Raw genomic sequence first — 25254 nt, 5'->3', positions numbered from 1 at the left:
TATTTTCTTTTTTTTTGGTCAAAAATGTGATGGCCTTTATTTTGATCGTTCTTTAAGACTTACGGCATATAAGATTATTATTTAAAACAGTATGAATATAGTTAATAAATATGGAAGAAATTTCATCAATTTATATGCTGTTTTGTTTTAATTAACAATGTGCTTTAATTTATATGCTGTTGTCTTCGAAAGTGGAATTTGACTGCATATTTTCATTTGTAAAACACTTATTTAATTACATAATTACAAAATTCTTCTTTATTATAAATATTTCTGAAAATTTCTTATTTTGTTGCACTTTATGTTCAATCAGTCAACTATGTTAATGATGCTGTAGAGGTGGTAGCAATATAAGTCACGTCTGACAAAAAAAACTCGGAGTATTAAATACTAGAATGATTAAATACTTGATAATTCTCTTTTGTACTCAAGTATTTTGAAACTGTAATCTCTAAAATAAGTTTAAATTAAATATTTAGTTATTTAAGTAATAAAATAACTAATTTTTTCTACCAGAAAAAGAAAAAAAATGAATCATTATGTGCATTTTATACACGAGGCTGAAAAAAAGCAAGGTGTTTTATCCAAAAAGGGGGCTTAGGGCTTCTCAAAATTCTTGGTGAATCAAAGAAAACCGTTATTAGATGTTGCATATGAAATATGAGGTAAGTGTTCAAATATATAGAACCATATGATACACGAAATGTTGGATCTAAATCAAATCAAGTGTAGTTTTAACGAAATGTATTATGGTTGGATATCGGTACTTTTTCTTATTGGTAACAAAAATCTTAAAATAAAATAGACGAAATTTTTTCTCTTGAAATATGGATAACATCCATTCTTATGATTCTTTTTATAATGAAAAAGTCATTTACAAAAAGGTCTTCCCATATGACATACTACATTACTTATGTGTGAATGATTTTCTGACTACATTTGTAAAAAAATATGGCTTGGATTTTAACATCTGCATTTAAACATATAACTGTCTATGTTGAAATAAAGGTGTTTATAAGTACAAACCGCTTTAGGTAAGATTTCATCTGGTGATTTACTAATTGTCGTAGAAAATGCTAAAAAAAGCGAAAATTGGTCTTACTATGATGTAAATAGTAAAGATGTTGAATTTTCTGAGCATGAGATTATACGTGTGATACAGTCTATTTTTCTTTTTTACCACTTATTATTTTCATTTTAAAATTACTGGTCAATACTTTCACTTTCTTAAATCTCGTTTCATCATATTATTGATTATTTATTTAAAATTAATTTATTTAAGAAATATGTTTATCAATCATTTTTATTAAAATTGTACTGCATAAGTTTAGACCTGACTCTTAATCGTTACTTCTAAAATCTAACAGAGACTTCTTCAATATAGCTATGTTTGGCGATTCTTCCGAAACTAGTTTCTTAGGAAACTGTTTGAATTGTCTTAGTTTTAGAGAAAGAAATCAGTTTTGCTAGGGAGAAAGTGGAAGATATTTCTAAGGTAAATTATGTTTCATTGACTTAAAACAATGAATGCAAAATAACTGTTAATTTATTGAGAATACCTGAATACTTAAATTTACTAAGAGAGAAGTTGATAAAGTTGAAATAAATATATCTTTAAAAAAAAAATTTGAATTAATTAAGAATTCGCAAATTAATTTAACCGATTGCAATTTCATAGTCTGCCTTGATTTTGTGAAGAAGTTTGCGTTCATGGTTAAAAATTTAGTGTAGTCATTTTATTGGAATAACAATAAGGCCACATTTTTCTCTGAACTTTTTTACTTGAAAGATAATAAGTTACGGTACAAAAGTTTTGCAATAAAATCAGATAGTCCGCCCCATGATACGACCGCTGTACACGTATATTAAAAAATTATTATACATCTTCAACTAAAGTACTTGGATCCAGAAAAAAAATTTACTTTATATTACATATAAGTGAGTATCAGCGCAGAAGAATACTTCAAAAGCAAAGCAAATTCCTTTTACACATTCCTTTTAATCATGCAAACAATGTTAAAATTTCATCAGATTAGCATTTTCACATCAAAGCCCATAGAAAAGAAGCCTGTAATAGAATAGAAGTGAATACAAAAGGTGGTGCTCAATGATCGTGTTTGCAGCTCTTGGCAGAAAGTCATACTTTATTTGTAGAAGATTTATTTCATTAGCCCTAAAAATATTGCAAGGAACCAACAATCTTATAGTGGTAAAACTGACTACAAAGATACTGCAAAAAAGTTAAAAAATTAAATTTCAAATTCAAAAGTGATTCTAGGGACATTAAATTATCATGCTTTCATAAGTACTGGTGACAATAAATACATTATAAAAAGACTTCTGCAAGTGACCTTTATCGTTAAATTTTTTTTATATTTATGTAGATAAACCATGTTTGATCTCTATTTCTAGTCTCATATTGTTCATTGATTATAAATAATAAAATTATGTTGTAACTACTATGTCTACTAATTATTAAACTTCTATCTATACTTAATAATTGTTATTTGTACTGTCCAAAAAAAAAATCAAAGTGTCCTGCGGTGTGTGGCATTAGCAGCCGCTATGCGTTGCAGTAGCCCATGTACACCCACTTGCGGTGGTGCTGGGGCAGTTGAGAAAAAATTCTCCACATGTACTCACATCATTTACCGTTAACATGCAATCTGTATGGTAGGTATATATCAATATGTATTTGTGTATTTTTTTCAGTGTGCATTTTTTCTACAGTGTTTTGGTCCTATTACATACATTTTTCTCTCCTTTTTGTACATCGAAGCTGTTTGAGTACTTTTTTAAGCAGTATGTCTGTTATTGGTGTAGTCTTGCACGCACGCCCAATGTTTCTGATTGCTGTTCATTTGTGCAGAGGTATACATATGTGTATATTATTGTTGCTTAACAAGTATGTCCATGTTACCATTTGGCTAGTTCTCTTGACCTTAGAATCTCTCTCTCTCTCTCTCTCTTTCTCATTTTAGCATTGAATCTCTGCACCGTAATATGCACAAGAATCACTGTACTTTAGAACGCGTGATGTGGACAAGTAAGCATACACAGTATAAAATAAACCACGAAGCTATTATTGACTGACTTGTTTGGAGTCGTTATTATTATTGTTGTCATGGGTCATCATTACTTCTGTGGCTGTAGGATACGGTCATCTCTTTCCCTAGCACTGTAAACCATGTGAGCTGTAATTGTTGCTACTGTGAGTTACCTTTGTTCATCTGTCATTGTTTTGTAATCTAGACTGACGAGTTAAGATTTAACGAATGAAGGTATTTCAACAGGGGACTGAGTAAGGTATGGGGGATTTGAAAAAATTTTCACATAAACTGAATCGTTAACCACCATTAATTTGTATTTTCTGTTATATGCTTAAACTTATGTTATTCAAAAGTAACTTAAAGTTTAAAAAAAACCAAGTGTGGGTCTTGGGACCCCCGACAAATGTAAAACGTTAAAGAATGTGTTATTGAACTTGGTGGTATTTGTTTGTCTATGATAAAAATAGTTGTTAATACCATTGGATAAATGCCATTATCTCTGGGGCTATTTTACAGTTCAAGGGACCTGCAAAGACCTTACGAATTCACAAATACGTATTTTTATCAGTGAATATTGTAGATTAGAAAAGAGCAAATATTGAATTGTGTTTATATTTTTTTTGTTAATTAAGGTATAAGCAACGAGAACAAGAAAGAACAATTATCGAAGTGTATCTATACTACCAACCTATACATAGGTACATGCATGTTTAACAATATATTCACGTGTATTACTTTCTGCGTCTTTTTGTCTCTTTTCAGATACCCGTGCGTAGTTACGCACGTGCACAAATTTCGTTGCCTCTTCACTAAGGACGGGTTGAGATGGGGTTTGAATAAATACAATTGAAAGACACCAGGAAAACTTTGCATTACGGTCAAATATTTATATTTTGAAATAATCCTGTTCACAAAGGAAAAATCGTCTTGAAATCGTGAAAAAATAATACCTATTCTAACATTAATGCATCATTTTCTACAAGCTCAAAATATTAAAAAAAAAGCAACGAAAAAGGCTTACCTGTATGAGTACAATAAAAACAGATCGAGCGCAAAGGCAGATGATCAATGGCTTTCTCTATCTCACTTACTCTTACAGGTACTGTCAAAATGCCTTTTTTCATTTTGGAAGTTACTTTTCTCAACATTTTGAGCTTGTCAAAACAAAATTAAAAATCCTTATTAGTAGAAAATTTTTTCACCCTATACGCTGGTATTTTTATTTATTCTGTATATCAAACCGTTATAAGATATAAGCAAAACGAATTTTAAAACATGGTTTCAACATCATCCGACCACTTAAAAGTGATTATAACTATTTCATTTTAAATCAGCGGACTGAATTACACATAATACAAAAAACGCCTAATTAACGTTCAGTTTCCTAACTCAGAAGTTTCTCAGTTTATTAGTATTCATAAGTACTAAGAACAGAGAACAGTTCGGCTTGCTGCTTAGCACAGTCGATAAGGTCCCTAACTACGAATCCAAAGGATGGGGGTTCGATTCTCGGAGTCAGTAAAATTTGGAAATTTTACTTACACATATGTTATGTACAATATAAATAAATATATTATGTATAATATATACATACACTAAATATAATAAATGTGTACTATAACGTGGATTTTTACCATCCCCAAGGTGACTTACCGTTGGAGAGAAAATATCGTTATTATTCTCTCTCGTACGTCTCTGCTCGAAAACACTCTCCCTCTTCGCCCCTTCACTGGACCTGTCTCAAAAGGGGATTCACGTCTGGGCAAATGAACACAAGGCAATGTTGACTTTATTTTTACAGATTTATTTAAAATAACCACAACCGCTATCTACAATCACTTCACGTACCTCCTCTCGATCCCGATGCTATAGCGCAGGCCCTCGATCGCCACCACAACGCCAGAGGTGCGCTCGGAGAGCCACGCTAGTCCACTCACACGCACACACACTCACGCGCCTTTACACCCCCTTCCCCTCTCACACTATTCTTGGTATGGAATAAGGTCTCCTTGGCGTGGTAGCCTGTCCGTACCTATACACCCCCACACTCACACTCTGTGTACCCTATAGGTCCCGGGCGTGGATTGCCGATTGCCGTCACGACCAGAGACGGTCACAAACACGCCTTACCACTCACGGCGTCCCGATGCCGGCTCTCGAACCGTCCCGCCCTTACACCACGGCTATGCGACCACTCACTCGCTCTCGGTCTCATGCGCCCCTCTCCTCCTCTCTCTCTCTCTCTCTCTCTCTCTCTCGCTCACACCCGCTGGCACGACGTGCCCGTCTCTGCGTCTCAGTGAAGGCCCGATCGGGGCGCACTCGACACGCTCCCTATTCCCGGCTCGTGGCTCTCGCCCTCACTATGGACTCTCGATGTTTTTCCCTCCCCTGTTGTGTCCCCGCTAGCTTATTCACAGTACCTTGACTTATGCTACTTGTCTCTCGCAGGCGAGCGAGCCGGCTGGGTCGTCGTGGATGGTAGTCCGGAAAGTTGACGCTCCGGAGTCCCTTGATCCTGTTCCCCAGCTGCGTAAAGCTCCCTACTTCTCGGCTTGGCTAGGGTTGTCAGAGGAGGACGTCTCGTCAGCGGGGCGACCAGCGCTCAGGGCCAAGCAGGCTTGGATCAGCACTATTTCTCCTCTCTTCTCGCTCGCTCCCACAGTACCTCAGGTGCCATCATTTTCTCTCCTGCACACACTCGTCGCGTTTTCCCGTCGTACAGCTCGACCCCTTTCCCGATCTCCGCGTACGCCCAGGAAAAAGTATTCGCCAACAAGAGGCTCGTCTCGAGTCCCGGCCACAAAAACGAAACCGCAAAGAAAATGGCGCAGACACTCTCTTCGCGCTCGACAGCTCTCTCTCTTGATGGTCGAAACTCTACTGCCTTTTCTTTCCACCCTTTTTGTCTCACGCTCTGCTCCCTGACCCTTGGGTCGGTATCCCCTCGTCCCTCGTCCGATCACCTACTTGTGCGCAAACGGTTTATCTGAACCCTACCTTACCTTCCGGATCATTCTTACGTGCTGACGCTTCGAAACTTACATTCTCACATTCACTCGTACGCACGCTACATTTCTGGTCTAGGTGTGTGCCTCCTTCTCTGGTTTACCGTTGGTCGTTTCTAAAACACACGAAGATTTCGGTTATGCGAGGAGCCCATTCAGAACACTAATTGGTTTCAGAATAGGGGCGTCGACAGTGACGTGCAAAAATTGTGAAGCAAATTTTACCACGTCACAAACTCTCCCCCCCTAGGCTAGACATCCTCTGGATGCTCTTACGCCTATCTCGTGCCGTCGACGCCCCTACTCTTTTACTACATGATAAATATCGTTTAGTGATGAATCAATATTTTATTTCGTATTACCTGAGTGTACCGATGATTTCTTTACCTCCGTTTCCCTGTCGTCTAGATTCGTCCCCACGGTCTGGTCCCCAACTCCTTCTGCTCTCATGCCTCCGGTGTCCCTCTCTCCCCCCCTAGGTCCCACTAGTTTTAACTACGGCTTTGGACCCAAGAAAGTGCGCCGAACGATATCTTCTCGCAGCTCCTTGGGGTACTCCTGTAAGCTCTGAGTGAGTCGCTCTAACTGTCGTAGTCGCTCTTCAGGCAAGTCGCAACGTTCCCACCCTTGAATTCGATCCTCGCTCAGTTCTGGGATTCGGGTTTCGTAAAGCTCTTGACTTCCCGCACTTGGACGCGGTCGCCCGATTTCCCTTGCTGGGTTCGTCCCCTCTCGTCGTTGGTTGAGGTGCTCCCGAAGATCTGGGCTGTCCCCCTTTTCTGGGGTGATCGGTCGATATTGGAACAACCTATTCCTTGGCTCGTGAGAGTTCTGGAGGCTCTCAGTGGAGTTTGCCATCAGGGCTTTTACTGGTACCGTGGGTCTTTCCCAGCTGTCGAGGATCTTTCGCCCGCTTCGATATTCAGGATACCGCTCACTGCAACGTGGACAGGTCTGCATACTGACCCCTCTTCGTCCACAGTTCATGCAATGCTCTGTCCACGGTTGTTGACACGCTTTGGCACCACGCCCCCTCTTACGGCATATGAAGCAGGCCCCTGGAATGGGATCAAGCTCGGAGCGGGTCTGGATCGAGCGCATGTTGTTATATAATACTCCGAAACGTATGACCGGTAGCAGAGATTCCTCACCCCCCAAGGTAGTAGCGTTTACCAGTCGAAGACTGGTGTGCCTCCTTACCGGTTCCTCTGTCTTCGAGAGGATGTCCCCTTCGCTTTCCCTTGAACTCCCTGAAACGTAATCTCCGTACTTTAGCGTCTCTGGTCCCTCTCTTCTCTGTTTCTTTTGGGAGAGCTTTTTGCCTCCCCTTTTTCCTCGTCGGGTTTAACCGCTACTACTATCCGACGTAGTCTCCTCGTCATAAGTCGACGCCGTCCTGTCAAGGTAGGTACGGCCTTCACTGTTGGCTGGAGGCCTCGGCACCGTTGTCGTTTCCCTCGGTTTAAGAACGTTCCAAGGGATCCAGGGAGTCGTCAGTTCCGGTTTCCTTGGAAGGCGAGATGACTGGGACAAGGTTTTCTCCTTTGGTGGTGGCATTGGAGGAACTTTCAACTCGACCGGGGGTCGAGCCAGCGGTAAAAGTCGTCTTCCGGTCTCCTGGATCTTTTGGTCCCCTCTGGAACTTGTCTCCCGGGACGGAGCTTGGCTTAGAGCGACGGCTAAAGTCCCTCGTGGTTCATCCTGCTCCGGTATCTTAGGTAGCGGCACCCTAAACCGGTGCACCTCCTTACGTCCCTTAGCCGTTCGTGTTATCAGGAGCGTCTCCTGGGCACGAGACATCCGTTCTCCCAAAAGGCCCTTCCAGGTGGTCTCTTTAAATTCCCGGGAATCGTCGCCCAGGGATCTCGACTGACTCTGTGGTTCGGTTGGTCCCTCGTTGGTCCGCTTCGTCAGGAGCGTCTCCTGGGCATCGGACTCCTGCCCTCTCAAAAATCTTTGCCAAGAGTTCTCTGGAGATTCTTGGGAGTCTTCGCCTAGGGATCTCGACTGACTCGGTGGCTTTGTTGGTCCCGCGGTCCCACTCTCCTCAGCTAGCCTTCGGATTTCCAGGGCCAACATCCCCACGGATGTCTTCCGGGGAAGAGTTGGAGTCGCATCGACAGGGCTAGGGGGTCCTTCAGATAACGTATCCTCTAGCATCTTATCGATCTCGGCCTGCTCCGTAGGCTCTATGGTGCCAATATCGTCCTCGTCTATCTCCATCCGCAGTAACTCTTGCGTTGGGGTCACCGAGGCCTCTTCTTTCTTTGCGTCCTCTCTGAGCGGTGGCGCCATCCTCTGTTCTACTCTACGGGTCCGTTTGGGTATGGTGCTCAGGGCGACCGGCGACCATCTTGGCCATCGTAGTTTCGGGGTCTACATCGAGGGCGTGAACTGCTTAAAACACCAGAGTCTTCCGTTTCCCGGGGATTTGTACACCTCTGTAGTGCCCGTGCAATTCCTCGCCTTGAAATACGACAAACAAATCGCATATGGGGAGGCGGGGCCCAAAGCTGGCAGCTTCCTGCATTGACGGGTTGAGGATGACTAATCGATGCCCCGCCTTGATTGCCACCACTCCCAATGCGTCGTCTGTCCACTGGCATTTCAGCGACACTTGGTCCCATCTCAGATCTTTCAAGGCCTGGACTATAGACGGTAGCACTCCTCGGTCCTCGGCAGAGGCCTTGAGAGCATGTAAGCCACATTGCCCATCACTGGGGACCTCAATGTAATCATGCTCGGGCATGATTATCTTGACGATGCAGTCCTCTACTGGGTCCCTCATTGCAGTCCCGGTCTCACTCATTTCCTCTGTGATTTGGCTGGATCTCGGGGTCGGTTGCTCCATATGATCTACAACAAGCAGGGGTACAATTAATAATTTGGAAGATTATGTTATCGCTACTTACTTCCTCCCTGGAGTAACCTGGAGGGTATGTATCTTTTCAGGTCTGATACATGCGCCTTATTAATTTTCCGAGAAGTACCCTCTCCCTCACCCAGAATGTATACGGTGGGGGATCGTATTTCTAATATTTCGTAGGGTCCCTCATATTTTGGCGCTAACTTAGCCGAGAATTTCTTAGAAGCATCGGATAACGGGTGCGTCCTTCTTAGAACTTGCGTCCCTATAGAGAATCGCACATTCTTCTTCCCGCGGTTGTAATGCTTTTCCTGTTTCTCACGCGCTTTGTCTATATGTCAGCAGACTAGGTCCCGTAAGGCGTCTAGGCGTTTTAGGTGATCCTCCCAGTCCTTGGGGTCAAGCCTCTATAACAATCTCGCTCCCTCTACTTGTCTACGCAAGCTCTTAACCGGTCTCGGAGTCCACCCAAAATTTAGAAACGCCGGAGACACCTTCGTAGTCGTTTGGACGGCAGTGTTCACCGCATGTCGAAATTCATGGAGGTGTTGATCCCAATTTCGGTGATCCGATCCGACGAACGATGCGATCATGGTTTTAAGGGTCCTATTGTCCCTTTCGACCGGATCAGCTTGAGCGTGGTAGGGTGGGGTAGTCACGTGTTTGACTCCGTATTCCTCTAGTGTTTTTGGCAGAAGTTGATTATTAAACTCCTTCCCATTGTCTGTCAGGAAGTATATCGGGGTCTCCCAACGAAAGAGTACCAATTCCTCAAAGGCCCTAGCTACCGAGCGACCGTCAGCCCTCCGCAGTGGCTTCAATTCTACCCATCTGGTGAACAGGTCGTGGAACACTATCAGATGTTTAAATCCACTTTTTCTGGGAGGAAACTCCATATAGTCGGCGGCTACTACTGTCCAGGGCTGTTCGACTATCCTAGTCCCTATAAGTCCCTGAGCGCCCGCCTGCGATACCTTATACCGTTGACAAATTTCGCAGCTCCGCACAAAGTCCCGCACATCGTAATACACCCCCTTCCAGTAGTACTCCCTCGCGATTCGATCGTACGTCTTTTCGATCCCCATGTGTCCCACAGAAGGCATACAGTGCGCACCCTCTAACACCTGTTCTCGATATTCCTTAGGTACTACCAACCTCTATCCTTCTTCTCTGAAGAGCACGGGGTCTAACAAGGGGTCTTTTCTAAACCGATAAAGCTGTCCCTATTCAACCTTCCACCCTGAATACTTTAGGGGAAACCTGACCACTTCGTTGATCATCCACGTGTACCAAGCATCCTGAATATTGGTGAAGCTGCAGGCCGATACCCTTTCCTCTAACTCTTCTTCATATAGGCGAGATAGTGCATCTGGCACCTTGTTAAGGGCACCCTTCCGATGGACTACCCTGAAAACCCACTGCTGCAGTTCCATTATCCACCTGGCCACTCTCCCTGACGGTTCAGGTAGGTTAAACAACCATTTTAGAGAATTGTGATCCGTAATCACGGTAAATTCATATCCTTCCAAATAAGGTCTCAGCTTTTTAATGGCCCAAACTACGGCAAGACATTCCTTGTCCGTCGTGGAGTAGTTTTTCTCGGCAGGTATCAAAGCTCGGCTCACATAAACGATGGGGTGCTCGCCGTCTGGTCCCTCCTGGGTTAACACCGCTCCCAGGGCGTAATCGCTAGCGTCAGTTTGCAACGTAAACGTTAGCTCGAAATTCGGACGCGCTAACACGGGTGCCGAAGTTAGCGCTGTTTTGAGCTCGTCGAATGCTTCTTGCTGCTCGGGGTCCCACGTCCACTCGTGTCCCTTTCGTAATAGCCGGGTCAAGGGTATCTTCAGGTCCGAATCTCGGTCTATGAACCTGGCGTATCATCCGACCATGCCCAAGAAACGTCATAACTGCTTGACATTGGTCGGTGCCGGGTATTCCAGAATTGGTTGAGCTTTAACCGGGTCTGGTCTTAACCCTCTTTCATATAGAATGTAACCTAGGTAGGTTATTTCTGAGACAAAAAATTCGCATTTCTCCCCTTTTACTTCTAGTCCCGCCTTCTTAAGTCTCGTTAGTACCAATTCCAGGAAATAAAGATGTTCTTCGAATGAGTCGGTGACTACAATGATATCATCTAAATATCCAAAAACGGAGGGCTGGAGTTCCGGTCCGAAAAGAGCATCAATCAGCCTCTGGAAGGTCATGGGCGCATTGGTGAGACCAAAGGGCATCCTCCGAAAGTGCCAAAGTCCTGATCCCGGCATAGCGAATGCCGTATACCGTCTACTAGTTCTTTCCATTTGTATCTGGTAGTACGCCTGTCTCAGATCCACCTTGGATATGTACTTCGCTTTCCTGAGACAGTCTAATATAGAGTCCATGCTGGGAAGCGGGTAGGCATCCCGTTTGGTCACCTTATTAAGGTCCCGATAGTCTATACAGAACCTATAAGTTCCATCAGGCTTCCGAATCATCACAGGGGCGCTGGAGTAGTCACTATTAGACTTCTCGATGACACCTTTCCTTTCTAATCGCTGGACTACTTCGGTCGCTATCTCCAGAATCTTAGGTGACATCCGTCGGAGTCAGTGTCTGATGGGCGGGGTACCCTGTACATCAATGACGTGCTTGGTCAGCCAAGTTTCGCCTACTACACCTTCTTGATGAGAAAGTATCCGCGTTACCAATTCGTCTACCCTTTGTCTGTCGAATGGGCCCATCTGTTCGAGCCCTGTGCACTCAGCATGAATAGTGAACGCTGCAATTTTCGACTCATCTTCGAATTCCCACCATGTCCCTTCCCCTGCTCTCCAAAGTCCCTGTCCCAACTTCGCTTCTAAGTTGTACAGTCGGATAAAATCTATACCTAGAATCATTTCACCGTTGATGTGGTCACTGGCACGGAAAACTAGTGGTTTCGCAGTTCCTGCTACTTCCAGCATGACATCAAGGGTCCCAAGAAACGGGGTGACTCCGCAATTAACATTTTGCATAGCCAAGGTCGTAGGTTTCAAGTGATCCTTGAAAACTTCGGTTCCACGTGGTCCCAAGATCGAACTCTGAGCTCCCGTGTCGAAAAGTGCTGTAAATCTTTGTCCTCCCAAGATCACCGTTAGGTAATAGCGTTCCTTAGCCTTGGGCGTATCCAATTTACCCGTCTCTTCGGTTCCTAGAATAGGCTTCCGTCTATTCTTGGCGGTTTGGCCTGAGTTTTGGATCTGGGATTCACAACTCCTCTCCGTGGAGGGGTTGTTCCGAGCCACCAAGGATATGGACTTATCTCCGAGTACGCCCCCTTTTCCGATCCCTGGTCCTACACTGTCGGAAGGTGTCGGGATTTTTACTTCGCACCTCCCGCTGTTTCGTTTCCCAACGCCTCACGTATGTGTTTGCACCTGGGACAGGTGGTGATCGTCACCTCTGACATCCCACAAGATATACAAGAACGACTAGCCTGGTTCCGTTTGCTTGGACATTCCCGCGCTATGTGCACTTTTTGACCACAGGCAAAGCATAGTGTCACGGGGCACTCGGACATTCCATGCCCTACCGTCTGGCACTTGAAGCAGGCTCCGAGGAAGGAGTCCTCGGTAACTCCCCCCTCAAGCTTCCCTAGTTTAGGTTGAGTGTTCTGTGTTTTAGGTGTACGATTGCCTTGTCCCGTTTGTTGCCTCCATGCGGGGTTACCCGTCCACCCGCTCCCTTTTCCTCCTGTCCCAGTCGTCCCACCTGACTTTTGCATGGCAACCGCAGAAGTCGGGGTTATCTCGGTTGCTTCTGTAGCCATTTTGGAATTAGGTACTTGAGTATCTCCTCGCACCTCTCCACTCGACTTTGTCGTATCCGGTCTTCTCTTCTTCTTCCCTGGAGTCATCTCCGCATTGCCGATGACCGTCCCCTTTACCTCTTGGACCTCAGATACCTTGGTCTTCGCACGCTCCGCTACGTACGTGGCCCCGGTCACATGCATAGCGCTGGCGGCAGGAGGGGGGACATATCTGTCGTTCAAGTTCTTCTGCCTCTCCCATCGTTGTCCATACTCTTGAATATTCTTGAGTGTGCTGATCACCTTATCTTGCATCGCCCGCCGGTATTCGGGGAGTAGATTTCGGTATGCTCGATCGGCCTGTTCCTGGATTGACGGAGGGCGTTTGAACTTGGAGACAATGTATTGCAAGTTGGCCAAAAACACAGATACTGTCTCCCCTTTTCCTTGAGTCCGAGCATACAGGTCTTGTCTCAAATCCTTCTCCTCAAACTCTCCCCCAAACTGCAGGGCAAACGCCCTCTCGAACTCTTTCCAGATCGTCAGGGACTCTCTCTTGACCCGAAACCAGCGCGTGGCATGGTCGGAGAAAACGCTAGGTAGTGCTCCTAAGATGTGTTCATCCATTAGGTCCGAGCTACCTCTAAAGTCATTGAGGTTATCTAAAAATGTCGCAGGGTCACTACCCTTGGCTCCCGAAAATTTGAATCCCTAGTCTCTCAGTTGTTTTACGGCCGAAGTCACATTAGAGCGGGGTTCAGTTCTCAGGTGCCCTGTTCTCTGAGGTTGATGTCTCGGGATACTTGGGGACCTACCCCTCGGTGTCGGATGTCTACCTACTGGTTCCCTCTCTCTCCTTCCCACTCTGGAATCCGTGTGAATCTCATCTTCCCTTCTTCCTCTGCTTCTCTTTCTTTCTGTCACCACTCTTGGGATCCCACTTACTCGTTCGGGGTCGCTCTCACTTTCAGTAAGCAGGTATCTCCGTCGCCATTCGGCTGCGCGTCAGATGTCCCGTTGGTCTCCACCTTTACCTTGGGTCTTGGGGAGACGGCGTTCTCCATACCCCGGGGTCTCTGACGCCCGTTGTTCCCTTCGATCGGTTGCTCTATCCCGTAGGTATGAAGTTCTGGGGGGAGGAGTTTTTGGGGTCCAAAACCCCGTACCCATTTTCCCCTCCCTCCCAAACTGCTGGTCCCGCTTATGCTCCTCTCTCCTTGATACCGCAGAGATCCTATCCATCCAGGGCATGCCCATGTGTTGGGTCTCATCACTTGGTTGGACCTTGCCCTCCCCGCTGTATCCTTCAGAGTCGCGATTGAGCTCATCCCTTTGAGGTGGCCCTTCTTCGCCTTCGCGTCTTCTCATGAATCTTGTGTCATCCCTTTCACTCGTTACAGGGGGCCACTGGCTTTTCGAGAACCGATTAGCCGCGCTCTATCCCTGTCTCCCATTATCTCTGTCCCGCGTCTCTACGAACCTTTGCTTATAATCTTCCCAGCTGTTCGCAGTTCTATATTTGGTCCCACCAGTTCGGTCTCCTTCGTTATACCTTTCGTCTGATCCTTCTTTCACACTCCGGTAGGTCTCGCCTGACTTCCAACCCGGCTCCTCGGGGCCACTGGCATCAGACTGACCGCGCATATCCAACTCTGGGCCCTCGCTATCCTCTGTTATGGGCCTCGACGGTGTCCGAGATTCCAATCCACGCCAGTATTTTTGGGATTGGTCCTTCATCCATGGAGGGGCCTGTACATTACTCAATACCTTAAGGGTGGCTGCCAGCGTGGAGTGGTCTCCCTTCGCCATGATACTTTGGTACGTGAACGGCGTTGGTATCCCTGCGCGTGGTTTTGACAGATGCAGGTCCGTGTTTGTCGTGGCCGTGACGGTCGTCGTCGTGGAGGCCGTAGCAACGGAGACGGGCACCAAAGCTCCGTTGAGTCCGCTGGCTCCCACCTGCGTCGAGGCCCTCGTGTGTCTTACCCGGGGCTCGGGGGCGGAAACATTCCAAGTCCCGATGTCCTTGTTAGTTCGGGAATATAACGTTCCCCTCCACCCACACGAAGGTTCGCCTGTGGTGCGGGCCAATCTCTCTGGTGCCCCCTCTTCTTGAGTCTCTTCTCTTCCACGTCTCGTAGGGGTAGTCCCCCTAAAATCTCTCTCCATTTGTCCCTTATCACTTTCTCTATCCGAATACTGGCTCCCCTTACTTCTTCGCTCTATTAGTCGATGCTCCTCCTCGTTCAACAACTCTTTATCTGAAAGAGCAAGGCTCTCCCGTAACGCTGCTTGCAGTGTTGATTCGGCTCGGTCGTCTGCATAAACCGGAATTTCGGTGTTTTCGGGTTGCATTTCTATCAAGCAGAAGCGCAACAACCGATCCCGAATCACTTCTTCCTCCCCCCTAGTACTCAGACTTCTCGCCTGAAGTTCTTCTTCCACTTCTTTTGCCGATAATTTATTTACCGACCTCTTTACGGCTCGGTACTCTCGTTCCAATTTCCCTAAGCGCATGGCCTCCTCACTCACTTGCGGCCTCATGTTTCAAGCTGTTGTCCCAAATTGTCCCCACTCGTCTGTTACCACCACTTAGGCACTGACACGGTGTATTGCACTCGTCTTCACGATGTTCTAACCCAGTAGACTCACACTATAGTCTTTAGAAATTCAGCCGATGTTCTCACTTACGGGAATTTGTCCCACAGTATCTGACGAAAATAATTGAACCCCCCCCCCCCAAAAAACATAAAATAAAGTTATAGAAAGTCCCAAAATACTTTGTAGTAAGTAAGTTCACCTTTCAAGTAAAATTATAGGGAAGCTAGTAAAAGTCCCTAAAATACTACAAAGCTATGTACATATACACAACACTATAGTTATAGGTACCATAAATACGTATATATCGATGAACAAGTTTAATTGCAAGTTTAATATATATATATAGAGAGAGAGAGAGAGAGAATTGAATTGAATTGAATTGATTATTAAAGAGCTAAGAGCAGAGCGCTCTTCATAGCTCGGCTCGTTACATATAATTTAATAAAATTGTAAGGTTAATTACTAATTAACACTGGTGTCATATGCACCAACAATAAAGAGACTGTATATTAAACAAATATTAATACAGCAATAAAATGAATAATAATAATTAACCATATAAATAAATTAATTAAAGTAAGCCAAATAGGCAGACGACAAGTCTTTAAAAGCAATAATTAAGTACACACAGGTAACACACACACAAAATTTACAGACACGTCCCTTAAGAATAACGGAAGTGGTCCTGCCGCAAAAATTCAGCCAGTTTCCTCTTGAAACAGGGTCGGTCAAACTGCACACGAATGACAATTGGTAAGCGATTCCAAAGTCGAGCAGCGTAAGCTCTAAGTGAGTCACTGTAGAACTCAGTCCTCGTCCACGGGATAACCAGATCCAAGGTATTTGCTCTCTTAGAGCCTGCAGCATCAGATGAGCGGAAAACTATCCTCTCAGATATATACCACGGCTCACCAAATTTCAAAATGCTACAAAGCAAGCCAACACACATGTAGTCCCGACGAACACTGTAGGGCATGAGATTGAGGCAAATGTACGTGGGTGTGATGTGCTCATTTTTCTTGAGCCCCGCAACAAATCTAACTGCCCCGTTCATAGAACGCTGCATTTTCACCAGCAGCTCTGATGACAAGCCAAGAAACAGTCAGGCAGCATAATCGTAGTATGGGAGGACAAGCGATATTACAAGCAGCAAACGCATTTCAGGCACGAGAGAGTCACCACACTTACGCAATCGAGAAAGAGCAGCGTAGCACTTCCTACTGGTCTCCGTAATCTGCTGCGCCATAGTCAGAGGCCCATCAAGGATAACTCCCAGGACCCCAACTGCATCGCTGTACTCAATGAAATTACCACCTACTCGAACCTTCGGTAAATTAGAATGACGAATACGGCTGACAAAGCCATGGGAGCCATACCACGCAACCTGCGTCTTCTCCGAGTGAACTTTCAGGGCACAGTTAATGCCCCACAGACCAAACGCATCAAGGTCCTCATTCATATCACCAACTAAGCGAGGCACTTCGCTATAACGTCCTTTTATGTACAGAGAGAGATCATCTGCATATATGTGATGCTTGCAGTGACGCAGCACAGAAGGCGCATCGAGAGAGAACAAGGCCCCAGTGGTGGGTTGAACAGCAACTGAGAAGCAGACCAGACTTTTCGTTGCACATTTCGCCTCACGTGGCTGTCCACTTCCCACCATAAGCTGTTTCACATAATAAAAACGAAACGTTTTATACTTATGTACTGAATCTTTTTTTCCATAGTCTAAGAACTACTGCATAAGTTATTGAGTGGCTCATAACACATTAAAAGTTATATAATGTGTGGTAAAATTAACTTTAACAATTTTCAAGGACAAAGTAAAATGGTAAGACTAGTTATAGCCCTGTTTGTTATTTTAACAAAATCGAATATAATTCTTCGTATCTTATTTCAAAACAAAATAAGTTATCAATTAAACGTTAAAAGCAACCATTGTTACAGTGGAAGTTGAATATTTTTTTTTCATCTTCAATTAAATAAAGACAAATTGACTTAAAGCTAGGCACTTGCTAGGCAAAATAAACTTGATACCACTTTAAAAAAATTTGAAGAAATTAATTGATGAAAAGAATCATATGCTCCTAAATCCAGGTCAATTTTCAATGTTTATGTTGGATTAGCTGGGAGTAGATTAATGAGATATGCTCGTATGGAAGTGTACTTGGTGGAAGACCTAAGTGAGCGTGAGTCTGCGTCCCGTAGCACGGATCGGACTCAACTGACTCCACTGAGCCTGTGCGGTGGCTATTACCGAGTGGCAGCACCACCTCACAGAGTCGCACTCACACAACATCTCCCTCCTTTCATTTAAAGTAAGCAACCATATATTACAGCTGAAGATCGCAAATATCTTTGGAAGGAAGTGATATTTATATGCATTAAATGTATAAAACTAATCATTTATTACAAAGTTCAAATGTAAACTAGAGAGAACAGTTAACACTTATTTTAACTCAGCACAATGTTGACATATTGATCACAGTTAACGTACGCATTTATATGTTCCAACGATTGAACAGGACGTACATTGAAGACCAAGGATCGGACGATGCATGTTAAATAACATTTTTGCATTATGATAAACGTAGCTGAGCTACAATGAAGTTGGGACGAAGTACATAAAAATTCGATGTCTCACTCGTCAGTTGTTAAGCGTTTTGAAGGCTTAGGCTTGTGGGTGGACCAGTGTGGGGTGATGTTGTCATTTGTAATAACAGATGTTTTGTTTTTGTTCGTCGGGTTTGTGTTTGTTGGAGCAGGTATTTTATCGTTAGCACCGGGGGTATCGTTATCGTCTGCACTGGCATCCTCGGGATAGCTCAAGGGACCGGGGTTCAGATTATTCGTATTTTGATTTAGGTGATTATTTAGAGGGGGAGAGTAATTGCAGGGAGCAGGATCTATGATGATCGGAGCCGGAGTGGCATTGGTGTCTAGGTCGTGTTTGTAAGGGGCTGGACTGATGTGCCAACGGTTTCGGCGTATTTTGATGCCTTTTTCGGTCACTATGATGAACGAGTTTGGCGGATCGTCGCAATTCACAATGCTACCGCATAAGCGCATGTCTATTAGCCATATGCTATCACCTATTTTTACATCGCTTAGTTTTGATGCACGATGACGCTTATTGTACATACTCTCCTGATTGTCTTTTCTCGATTTTTCTTTTAAAGCAACTTCGGTGTGTTGCGCGAAAGTTCTAAGGTGTCTTTTAACGCTTTGTAGGCGTGATTTTATCTTTTTCAAGAACATGAGCTCTGCTTGTGAGAATCCGTTTTCTAGGGGTGTCGTTCGGCATGCTAACAAACCAAAGTCTGGGCATGGGCACTATTTGATGTTTTTTTTTGCTATTTTGACGGCAGCCTCAGCAGCTCCGTCGCTCTGGGAGTATTTGGAAGAGCTCGTTACATGTAAGAAGTCGTATTCTTTTCTGAACTGCCAAAAGCTTGTGGAAAATTGTGTGCCGCAATCGCTTCGCACGACGTTCAGTATACCGAAACGAGCAAACACTGTTTTACAATAAGCAATTATTTCATTTTCTGTCATTGATTTGAAAGGGAAAATTTTGAAAAATCTGGAGTAGTAATCGGTTATGATTAAATACCAGCGTTTTTCATGAAAAAGGTCCAGTCATAATTTTTGCCAAGGTCAATCGGGGTATTCTCCTTTAACAATCGGTTTGTGACTGTTTTTTGTTTTCTCGACACATGTCAGGAAGTTTTCGATAAAGTTTCGCAGTTGTAAACTAAGACCGAGCCACCACAGTGACTGTTTTGCTCTCTCGCGACATTTATTGACACCTGAGTGGCCTCCATGGATTTAAGTCATATAATAGTCTCTAATTGCATGAGCGATGGGATTATTAATCTGGCATTGTATGATAGAAGTACGTTGCAAACTGAAAAATTATTTTAGTGTTCGTAGTATGGAATGACATTGAGAGGAGTCTTGTTTTTCGTAGGCCACTCGTAGAGATAGTATTTTTTAAGTTTCTGACAAACAGGGTCCTCATTTTGTTCTTTTTCAATTCTGTCTAGCATGGGTGTGATCACTGGTAAGTTGCTAATGATTGAGTTCACGTAATAGATAATCTCGTCTGACAGGTCATCTGCGCTTATTTTGGTGTCGTGTGACGGGTGGTGTGATAGGACATCGGCAATAATAAGTTGCTTGCCTGGGACGTATACGATTTTATAGGTATATCGCATTAAGCACAGACGGATCTGTTGCAGTCTGGGAGTGAGTTTATCCAGAGGTTATATTTGTAATCTTTGAAGTTAAGGTTCATGATCGGTTTCGAGTGTCACACTTATGCCACACATGTACTCTTTAATGCGCTCCAGTGCAAATGCTAAAGCTAGAGTCTCTTTTTCGATTTGGCTGTATCTCTGTTCGCAAGGTGTCAGAGTTTTTGAGGCGTAAACGATTATCTCGCGAATATTGTTCTCTGCTTTTTGCATGAGGGCCGCTCCCCAGACCAAGTCCAGATGCGTCTGCTTGAACAATAATACTTTTTTTATAATCAAAATAAGCTAATGTCGGAGGTTTTTTTTATTAAATTTTTGATCGAATCATAGGCTTTTTGCTGTGGATCGAGCCATTCGAACGGGATATTATTTTTTATTAGAGCATTAAGGAACTTCAGGATTGACGATTTATTAGGTATGTATTTTCCTACGTAGTTAACAACACCGAGGAGTTGTTGCAGTGCCTCTTTGCTTTGAGGAGTAGGAGATTATAATATTGCTCACACCCGTTGTGGGAGGATATCCACATCTCTGCTTGACATTTTGTGGCCTAGGAAGTCAAGGCTTTTGGTAGTAATCGTACATTTCTTTCCATTTAATGTGGCGCCTTCTTCGCGCAAATGTTCGAGTACGAACCTTAGGGCATCATCGTGCCCCTTCCAGGTTTGGGCATATATCAATACGTCGTCTACATAGACGCTTACGTTAGGTAGCCCGACCAACAATTCTAAAAATATTTGGAGAAAGTATTCCAAAGCGTAGTTAACTCCAAAACGCAAACAAGTAAATTAAAATCTCCCAAATGGGGTTATAAAGCATGTTTAAGTCTGACTTTCTTTAACAAGCCGAATTTTGTGATACCGAGAATTTGCATCCAGTTTTGAAAAGTTGTTCTTCGCTTTCAATGTTGCTAGCTGTATGTTCATTTTTGGGAGAGGGTAGACTGCGCATTTGACGCCTTTATTTAGTTCAATAAAGTCGATGCACAGCCGGATTTCATCGCTGTCTTTCTTAGACATGATGGTGATTGAGCTACACCAATCTGTTGGAAAGTCTACTGATAATAGTATGCCAAGACTTAGCAATCTACCTAACTCTCGTCTTAATTTTGGTATTAGTGGTATTACCACTGAGTGGGGCGTTGACTGTATGTATGCCTTTGTATTTCCTTTCAAGTAGATTTTAAATTCTTTTGAAACGACCAAGACCGTTAAATACATTCTTAAGCTCTTTTAATATTTCGTTTGGTTTTATCTGTGTATTTTCTATTAAACGCATATTAAAAATTTTTCTCAAGACATCGAACTCACGAATTTCTGGTTGGCCTAGTAAATTATTTTTAAGATTTCTTATGATGTACATTTTTGCATGAACGGCTTTAGGTTTTGTATATAATGTTTTCAGTAATGGAACCCTCGATAAGTATCTTGGTGTTACTTGCTGCAAGCAATTTTTTATCGGTCGGATATACTTAAGCATTCTTCGAAACGTACTTAGACGAAATGCAGGTTACGTTCGCGCCAGTGTCGATTAGAAAACAAATTTTTTCTTGGAGATCTGAAATTTTAAGGTTAATAACTAAATTCTCCACACGCTTGCAGTTACCTTTTACTATAGTGAGAAACGCTAGTCCGTCGTTGTTGTCATTGCCACTGCTCTCATCGCTGTGTCTGCTTTCTACTTGTTATACCTTCTTGGATCTGCAGACTCGACCCTAGTGTCCTGTTTTGTTGCATTTATGGCAAATGGAGTTGATCGCAGGACATGTATTGATATCTTCATGTTGTTTGTGACCACATCTGTAGCATGCTTAGACGTCCTTTCTGTCTTTGATGTCCAAACTTGGCTGATATTTTCTCTCTGTTTTGGTTTTTTGTTTTGTGACTCTGCTTATGTCGGAATTGAACCCCTTGTCTTGTCAAATGGTCTTGTTCTCTCGAGCTTCGGCTTCTGCTTGGCGTGCCGTTGCTGTCGCGTCTTTCAGAGTAAGATTAGACATATAAGCTGAAACCTCTTTGACGTACGTTGGTTGCGTATGCCAATGACTATACGATCTCGGATGAGCTCGTCTTTAACGGTACTATACTCGCATGATTCCGCCAGTGTTTGTAATGCTGTAACAAAAGAGTCTACGCTCTCTTTGTATACGTGAATTAAATCTGAATCTTTTAAATATTGTGTTTTTCTTTGGAGAAAAATATTCGTCGAATTTTTTGTCCAACTTCGTCAAATGTTGTCATGCTCGTGATGATAGGCATTATTTTTTTCAAAATGTCTTCCGTTTGTTTGCCTATAACGTAGCATAGAAGATCGATTTTCTCTTTTTCTTCTATTTCCAACATATTGCTACTAAAACGTATCTTAGAAATCTTTTCTTTCACGTGGACCAAGATTCTGGCTTGCTGAAGTTAAACTCGTTGGGTGGCCTAATGCTTGGGGCCGACCCTGAAATGTTTCTTTGGCTTTCTCCCATTTTCACGATGAGGTGCCTGTATAACCCGTTTACGGAAATTAGATTTCAAAACTCTTTTTCGCGCGCAAGCTTATCTCATCTTTGCGCGTTTAGTGTTGATGTTTTACGAATGCCACTATGTTGGAGTAGCTGGGAGTGGGTGGATGAGAAGTGCTCGTATGGGAAAGTACTCGGTGGAAGACTTGAGTGAACGTGAGTCTGCGTCCCATAGCAAGGATCGGACTCGACTGACTCCGCTGATCCCATTTGGTGGCTATTGCCGTGTGGTGACGCTACCTCACAGAGCAATGTATTTTACTTATCAAATATTTTAATTAAAAATCATGAGAAAAAAAGAGACAAACAGCTGAAAGCTAATCTCTATTTTAACTGCTTGGGTGCTCCTACCATTAAAGTGTGTACTGGTATTAATTACTTACGTAAACTGAAGTGTCACACGCTCATACACTGTGACAAACAGGATTATGTAAAAAAGTTTGTCACTTGAGAGGTAATTGCAAGAAACTTTCAGTACGATCATCGATTTTAATGCCAGAGTAGAAGTTTGAAAGATCTTAAAATTTGTAATTATCATTAGTTTATTTTTAATTTCTCTTATTTTAGTACACAACATAAAAAAGACGTATATCTTTTTAGGGAAAGTATTTTTAAATTCAATATAATTATTTAATAAAACAAACTCAAAGACAATAAGATGTAGAAACATAACTTTTCTAAAACAAAAAAATGCACTAATTGGCTATTTTCTTGACAATACTCTATAAAATAGTATGATCAGTAATAGAAAAATGTTAGTTTTTTTTTTAACATGTACTTGTACTTTTACTTTTATAGTGAATAAGGATCATATGCTTACAAGACTTTACTTGCACATAAATTAAAAAAGTCAGATCAAGAAGTTTTTTCCAGCAAAGAGATCAAACTTCTTTAATTCTAAACCATTAGCTCAACTCAGTAGTATGGCCAGATGATGATATTAACTATAAATGCACACTGATACTTACCTTTTTAAATACGTCTGCAAGATTAGTACATTCTGATGTTACAGGAAAGGAAATTTAACTAACGCCAGAAGGCTTATCTAAGCTTGGATTAGTTGTATTCGTTAAACACTGTCATTTTTAACTGCAATTGAAAAAAAAATTTTTTTAATACTTGTGCACGTAAAGTATTGAATACAAATGAACCTATTGTATTCTGACAATTTAAACTAGTAATAATTGAATTACATGTAGGTAGTTTCACTCCACTACTTATATAAAATGAATAACATGTTTTAATAGAATTGATTTAGTTTCTTGTTTCTAAAAATATTTAGCAAGTGCATGGAGGCCATGTCTTCTAAAGGTTTTTTAACGTGTCTGAGACAGCCGTAGCATTTAACAGTACCTCGCGATCTACAGACATAAAAAAGTTTAGAAATTGATCGATTCAGCTTTTTTGCATTCTACTTGTTTTTAACCTCAAAGCATTTAAGTTTCTTTTCAATGTCAATTAAAAGTAAGGGGTCGGATCGGTATCGTTAAAATAAGAAACTTTGTATTGGAGGTAGTAGCTGTTAAAAAAATAATATAATAAATCAAAAAAGTTATTAGCTTAGAGTTTAATACTGTTTTAAAAAGTTCATGTAGTAGCATGGAGTAAGATTGTAATCGATATATATTGAGTTGGGAAGACAGGTACTTCAATTTTCCTAAATAGATCGCGCTTGTACCACATTTGACTACTAATACTTATTCAATGAAGCCATACTATAGTGTAATTCATAGATAACAATTTATGAAGTATTAAAGTTATCAAAATAATTCGATTCAGGCATTCAGGCAAAAGTTATTGCGCTTTGAAAATGCAGATTCAAAAGAGTCATTTTCGTCATATTCTCCTTTTTACTTCTGAAAAAGGAAAAATACAGTGCAACCTAGTCAAATACTGTGTAGTGTTAATAATAATAAGTGCTTAAGTAAACGCTAGTATCAGAATTGGTTTGCTCGTTTCCGTTTGGAAAATTTTGATGTTAGAGATAAATTTCTCTTTGGTCAGCCAATTGCTGACAAAGTGGATGAAAAAATAAAAGTAGACTGATGTATTTCATCTTGCAACGAAGTGAACTTGGGCTATTTTTGAAACGAATGATTACAAGTGATAAAAAGTGGATCATGTAAGATACTCCTGTGCAAAAAAAATCGTGGTTGAAGCTTAGAGAAGCTTCACAAAGGGTTGCAAAGCCAGTATTGATGCCAAGGTAGGTGGCGCTGAGTACTTGGTGGGATGGAAAAGAAATTGTTCATCATGCGCTGCTTGAACCTGGTCAAACAACTCATTCAACTCTCTACTGTCAACAACTTATGCAATTTCATCAGGTGATAAAAAAAAACAGATAGAATTAAACAGTGAGAAAGGCGTTGTCTTCCATCACAACATTGCTAGACCACACATATCTTTGATGACTCGGTAAAAACTGAAAAATCATCGAGTTGCATGATAGAGTTCAATTGTTGCTAAAAACTGAAAAAGCTTGGCAGGAAAATTTAATGCATCCGCCTTATAGCCGGGACCTTGCCCTGTCTGACTACTATTTGTTTTGATCCCTGCAGAATTCTCTTAGTGGTATAAAGTTAGCTTTAACACAGGCTTCAAATCACTTTATTCAGATTTTCGCCAAGAAACGTTAGAAGTTCTGTAGTGACAGAATTATAGTTGTATCCAAAAGTGTCAAAAAGTCGTTGATCAAAACGGTACATATATCGTTGATCAGAGTTTAAAATTTTTATAATTGAATTCGTTTTGCAAAACATTAAAAAAACTGAAGTTAATAGCTCCCCAGGCCAATACATCTATGTATGTATTTGGTTAGAGATTAAATTAACAGAGATATACGTAAGCATTTATATTTTTATCTTATTATACACATTTTAAATAACTTTATACCGATTAAGCATGCCAAAAAATTGAAATTAAAATTGTATGTCTCATAACTTCGATGTCAGGCAGTAACAGTTGAAATGGGGTGTGGACATTTCACTTAATTGTCAAATCACTTAATGTATGTCATAACGCCTAATTTTTTAAATTTTACCTAAAATCTATGTTAGTTTGACAAATATTCATGACATTACAACTAATCAAATATCTTGTTGAAACTAGCAATACAAACTTTCTTTTATGACATTTTGCCTAATCGAAAGGCTTATTTAAGCTATGAAAACTATGATTTCCCCTCTTAATATTTTA

At 42.2% G+C, this 25254-nt stretch overlaps 1 protein-coding gene across 1 annotated transcript; it reads right to left on the bottom strand.

Annotated features, from left to right (window-relative positions):
• Positions 1–15958: 15958 nt before the first annotated feature.
• LOC149374687 (uncharacterized) lies at positions 15959–16960 on the bottom strand. Its single transcript, XM_089592332.1, has 2 exons — positions 16483–16960; positions 15959–16374 (listed from the first exon to the last, which is right to left on the bottom strand). Exons 1-2 carry the CDS (start codon positions 16958–16960, stop codon positions 15959–15961), a joined length of 894 nt encoding a protein of 297 aa, XP_089448458.1.
• Between the last annotated feature and the right edge of the window lie 8294 nt (positions 16961–25254).

The sequence above is a fragment of the Copidosoma floridanum genome, unplaced genomic scaffold (assembly GCF_036245765.1).
Source record: "Copidosoma floridanum isolate Cflo_tuat_1 unplaced genomic scaffold, Cflo_Japanese_pri ptg000016l, whole genome shotgun sequence".
Taxonomy (NCBI): Eukaryota; Metazoa; Arthropoda; class Insecta; order Hymenoptera; family Encyrtidae; genus Copidosoma; species Copidosoma floridanum.
This window is presented reverse-complemented; position numbering and strand designations above follow the sequence as displayed.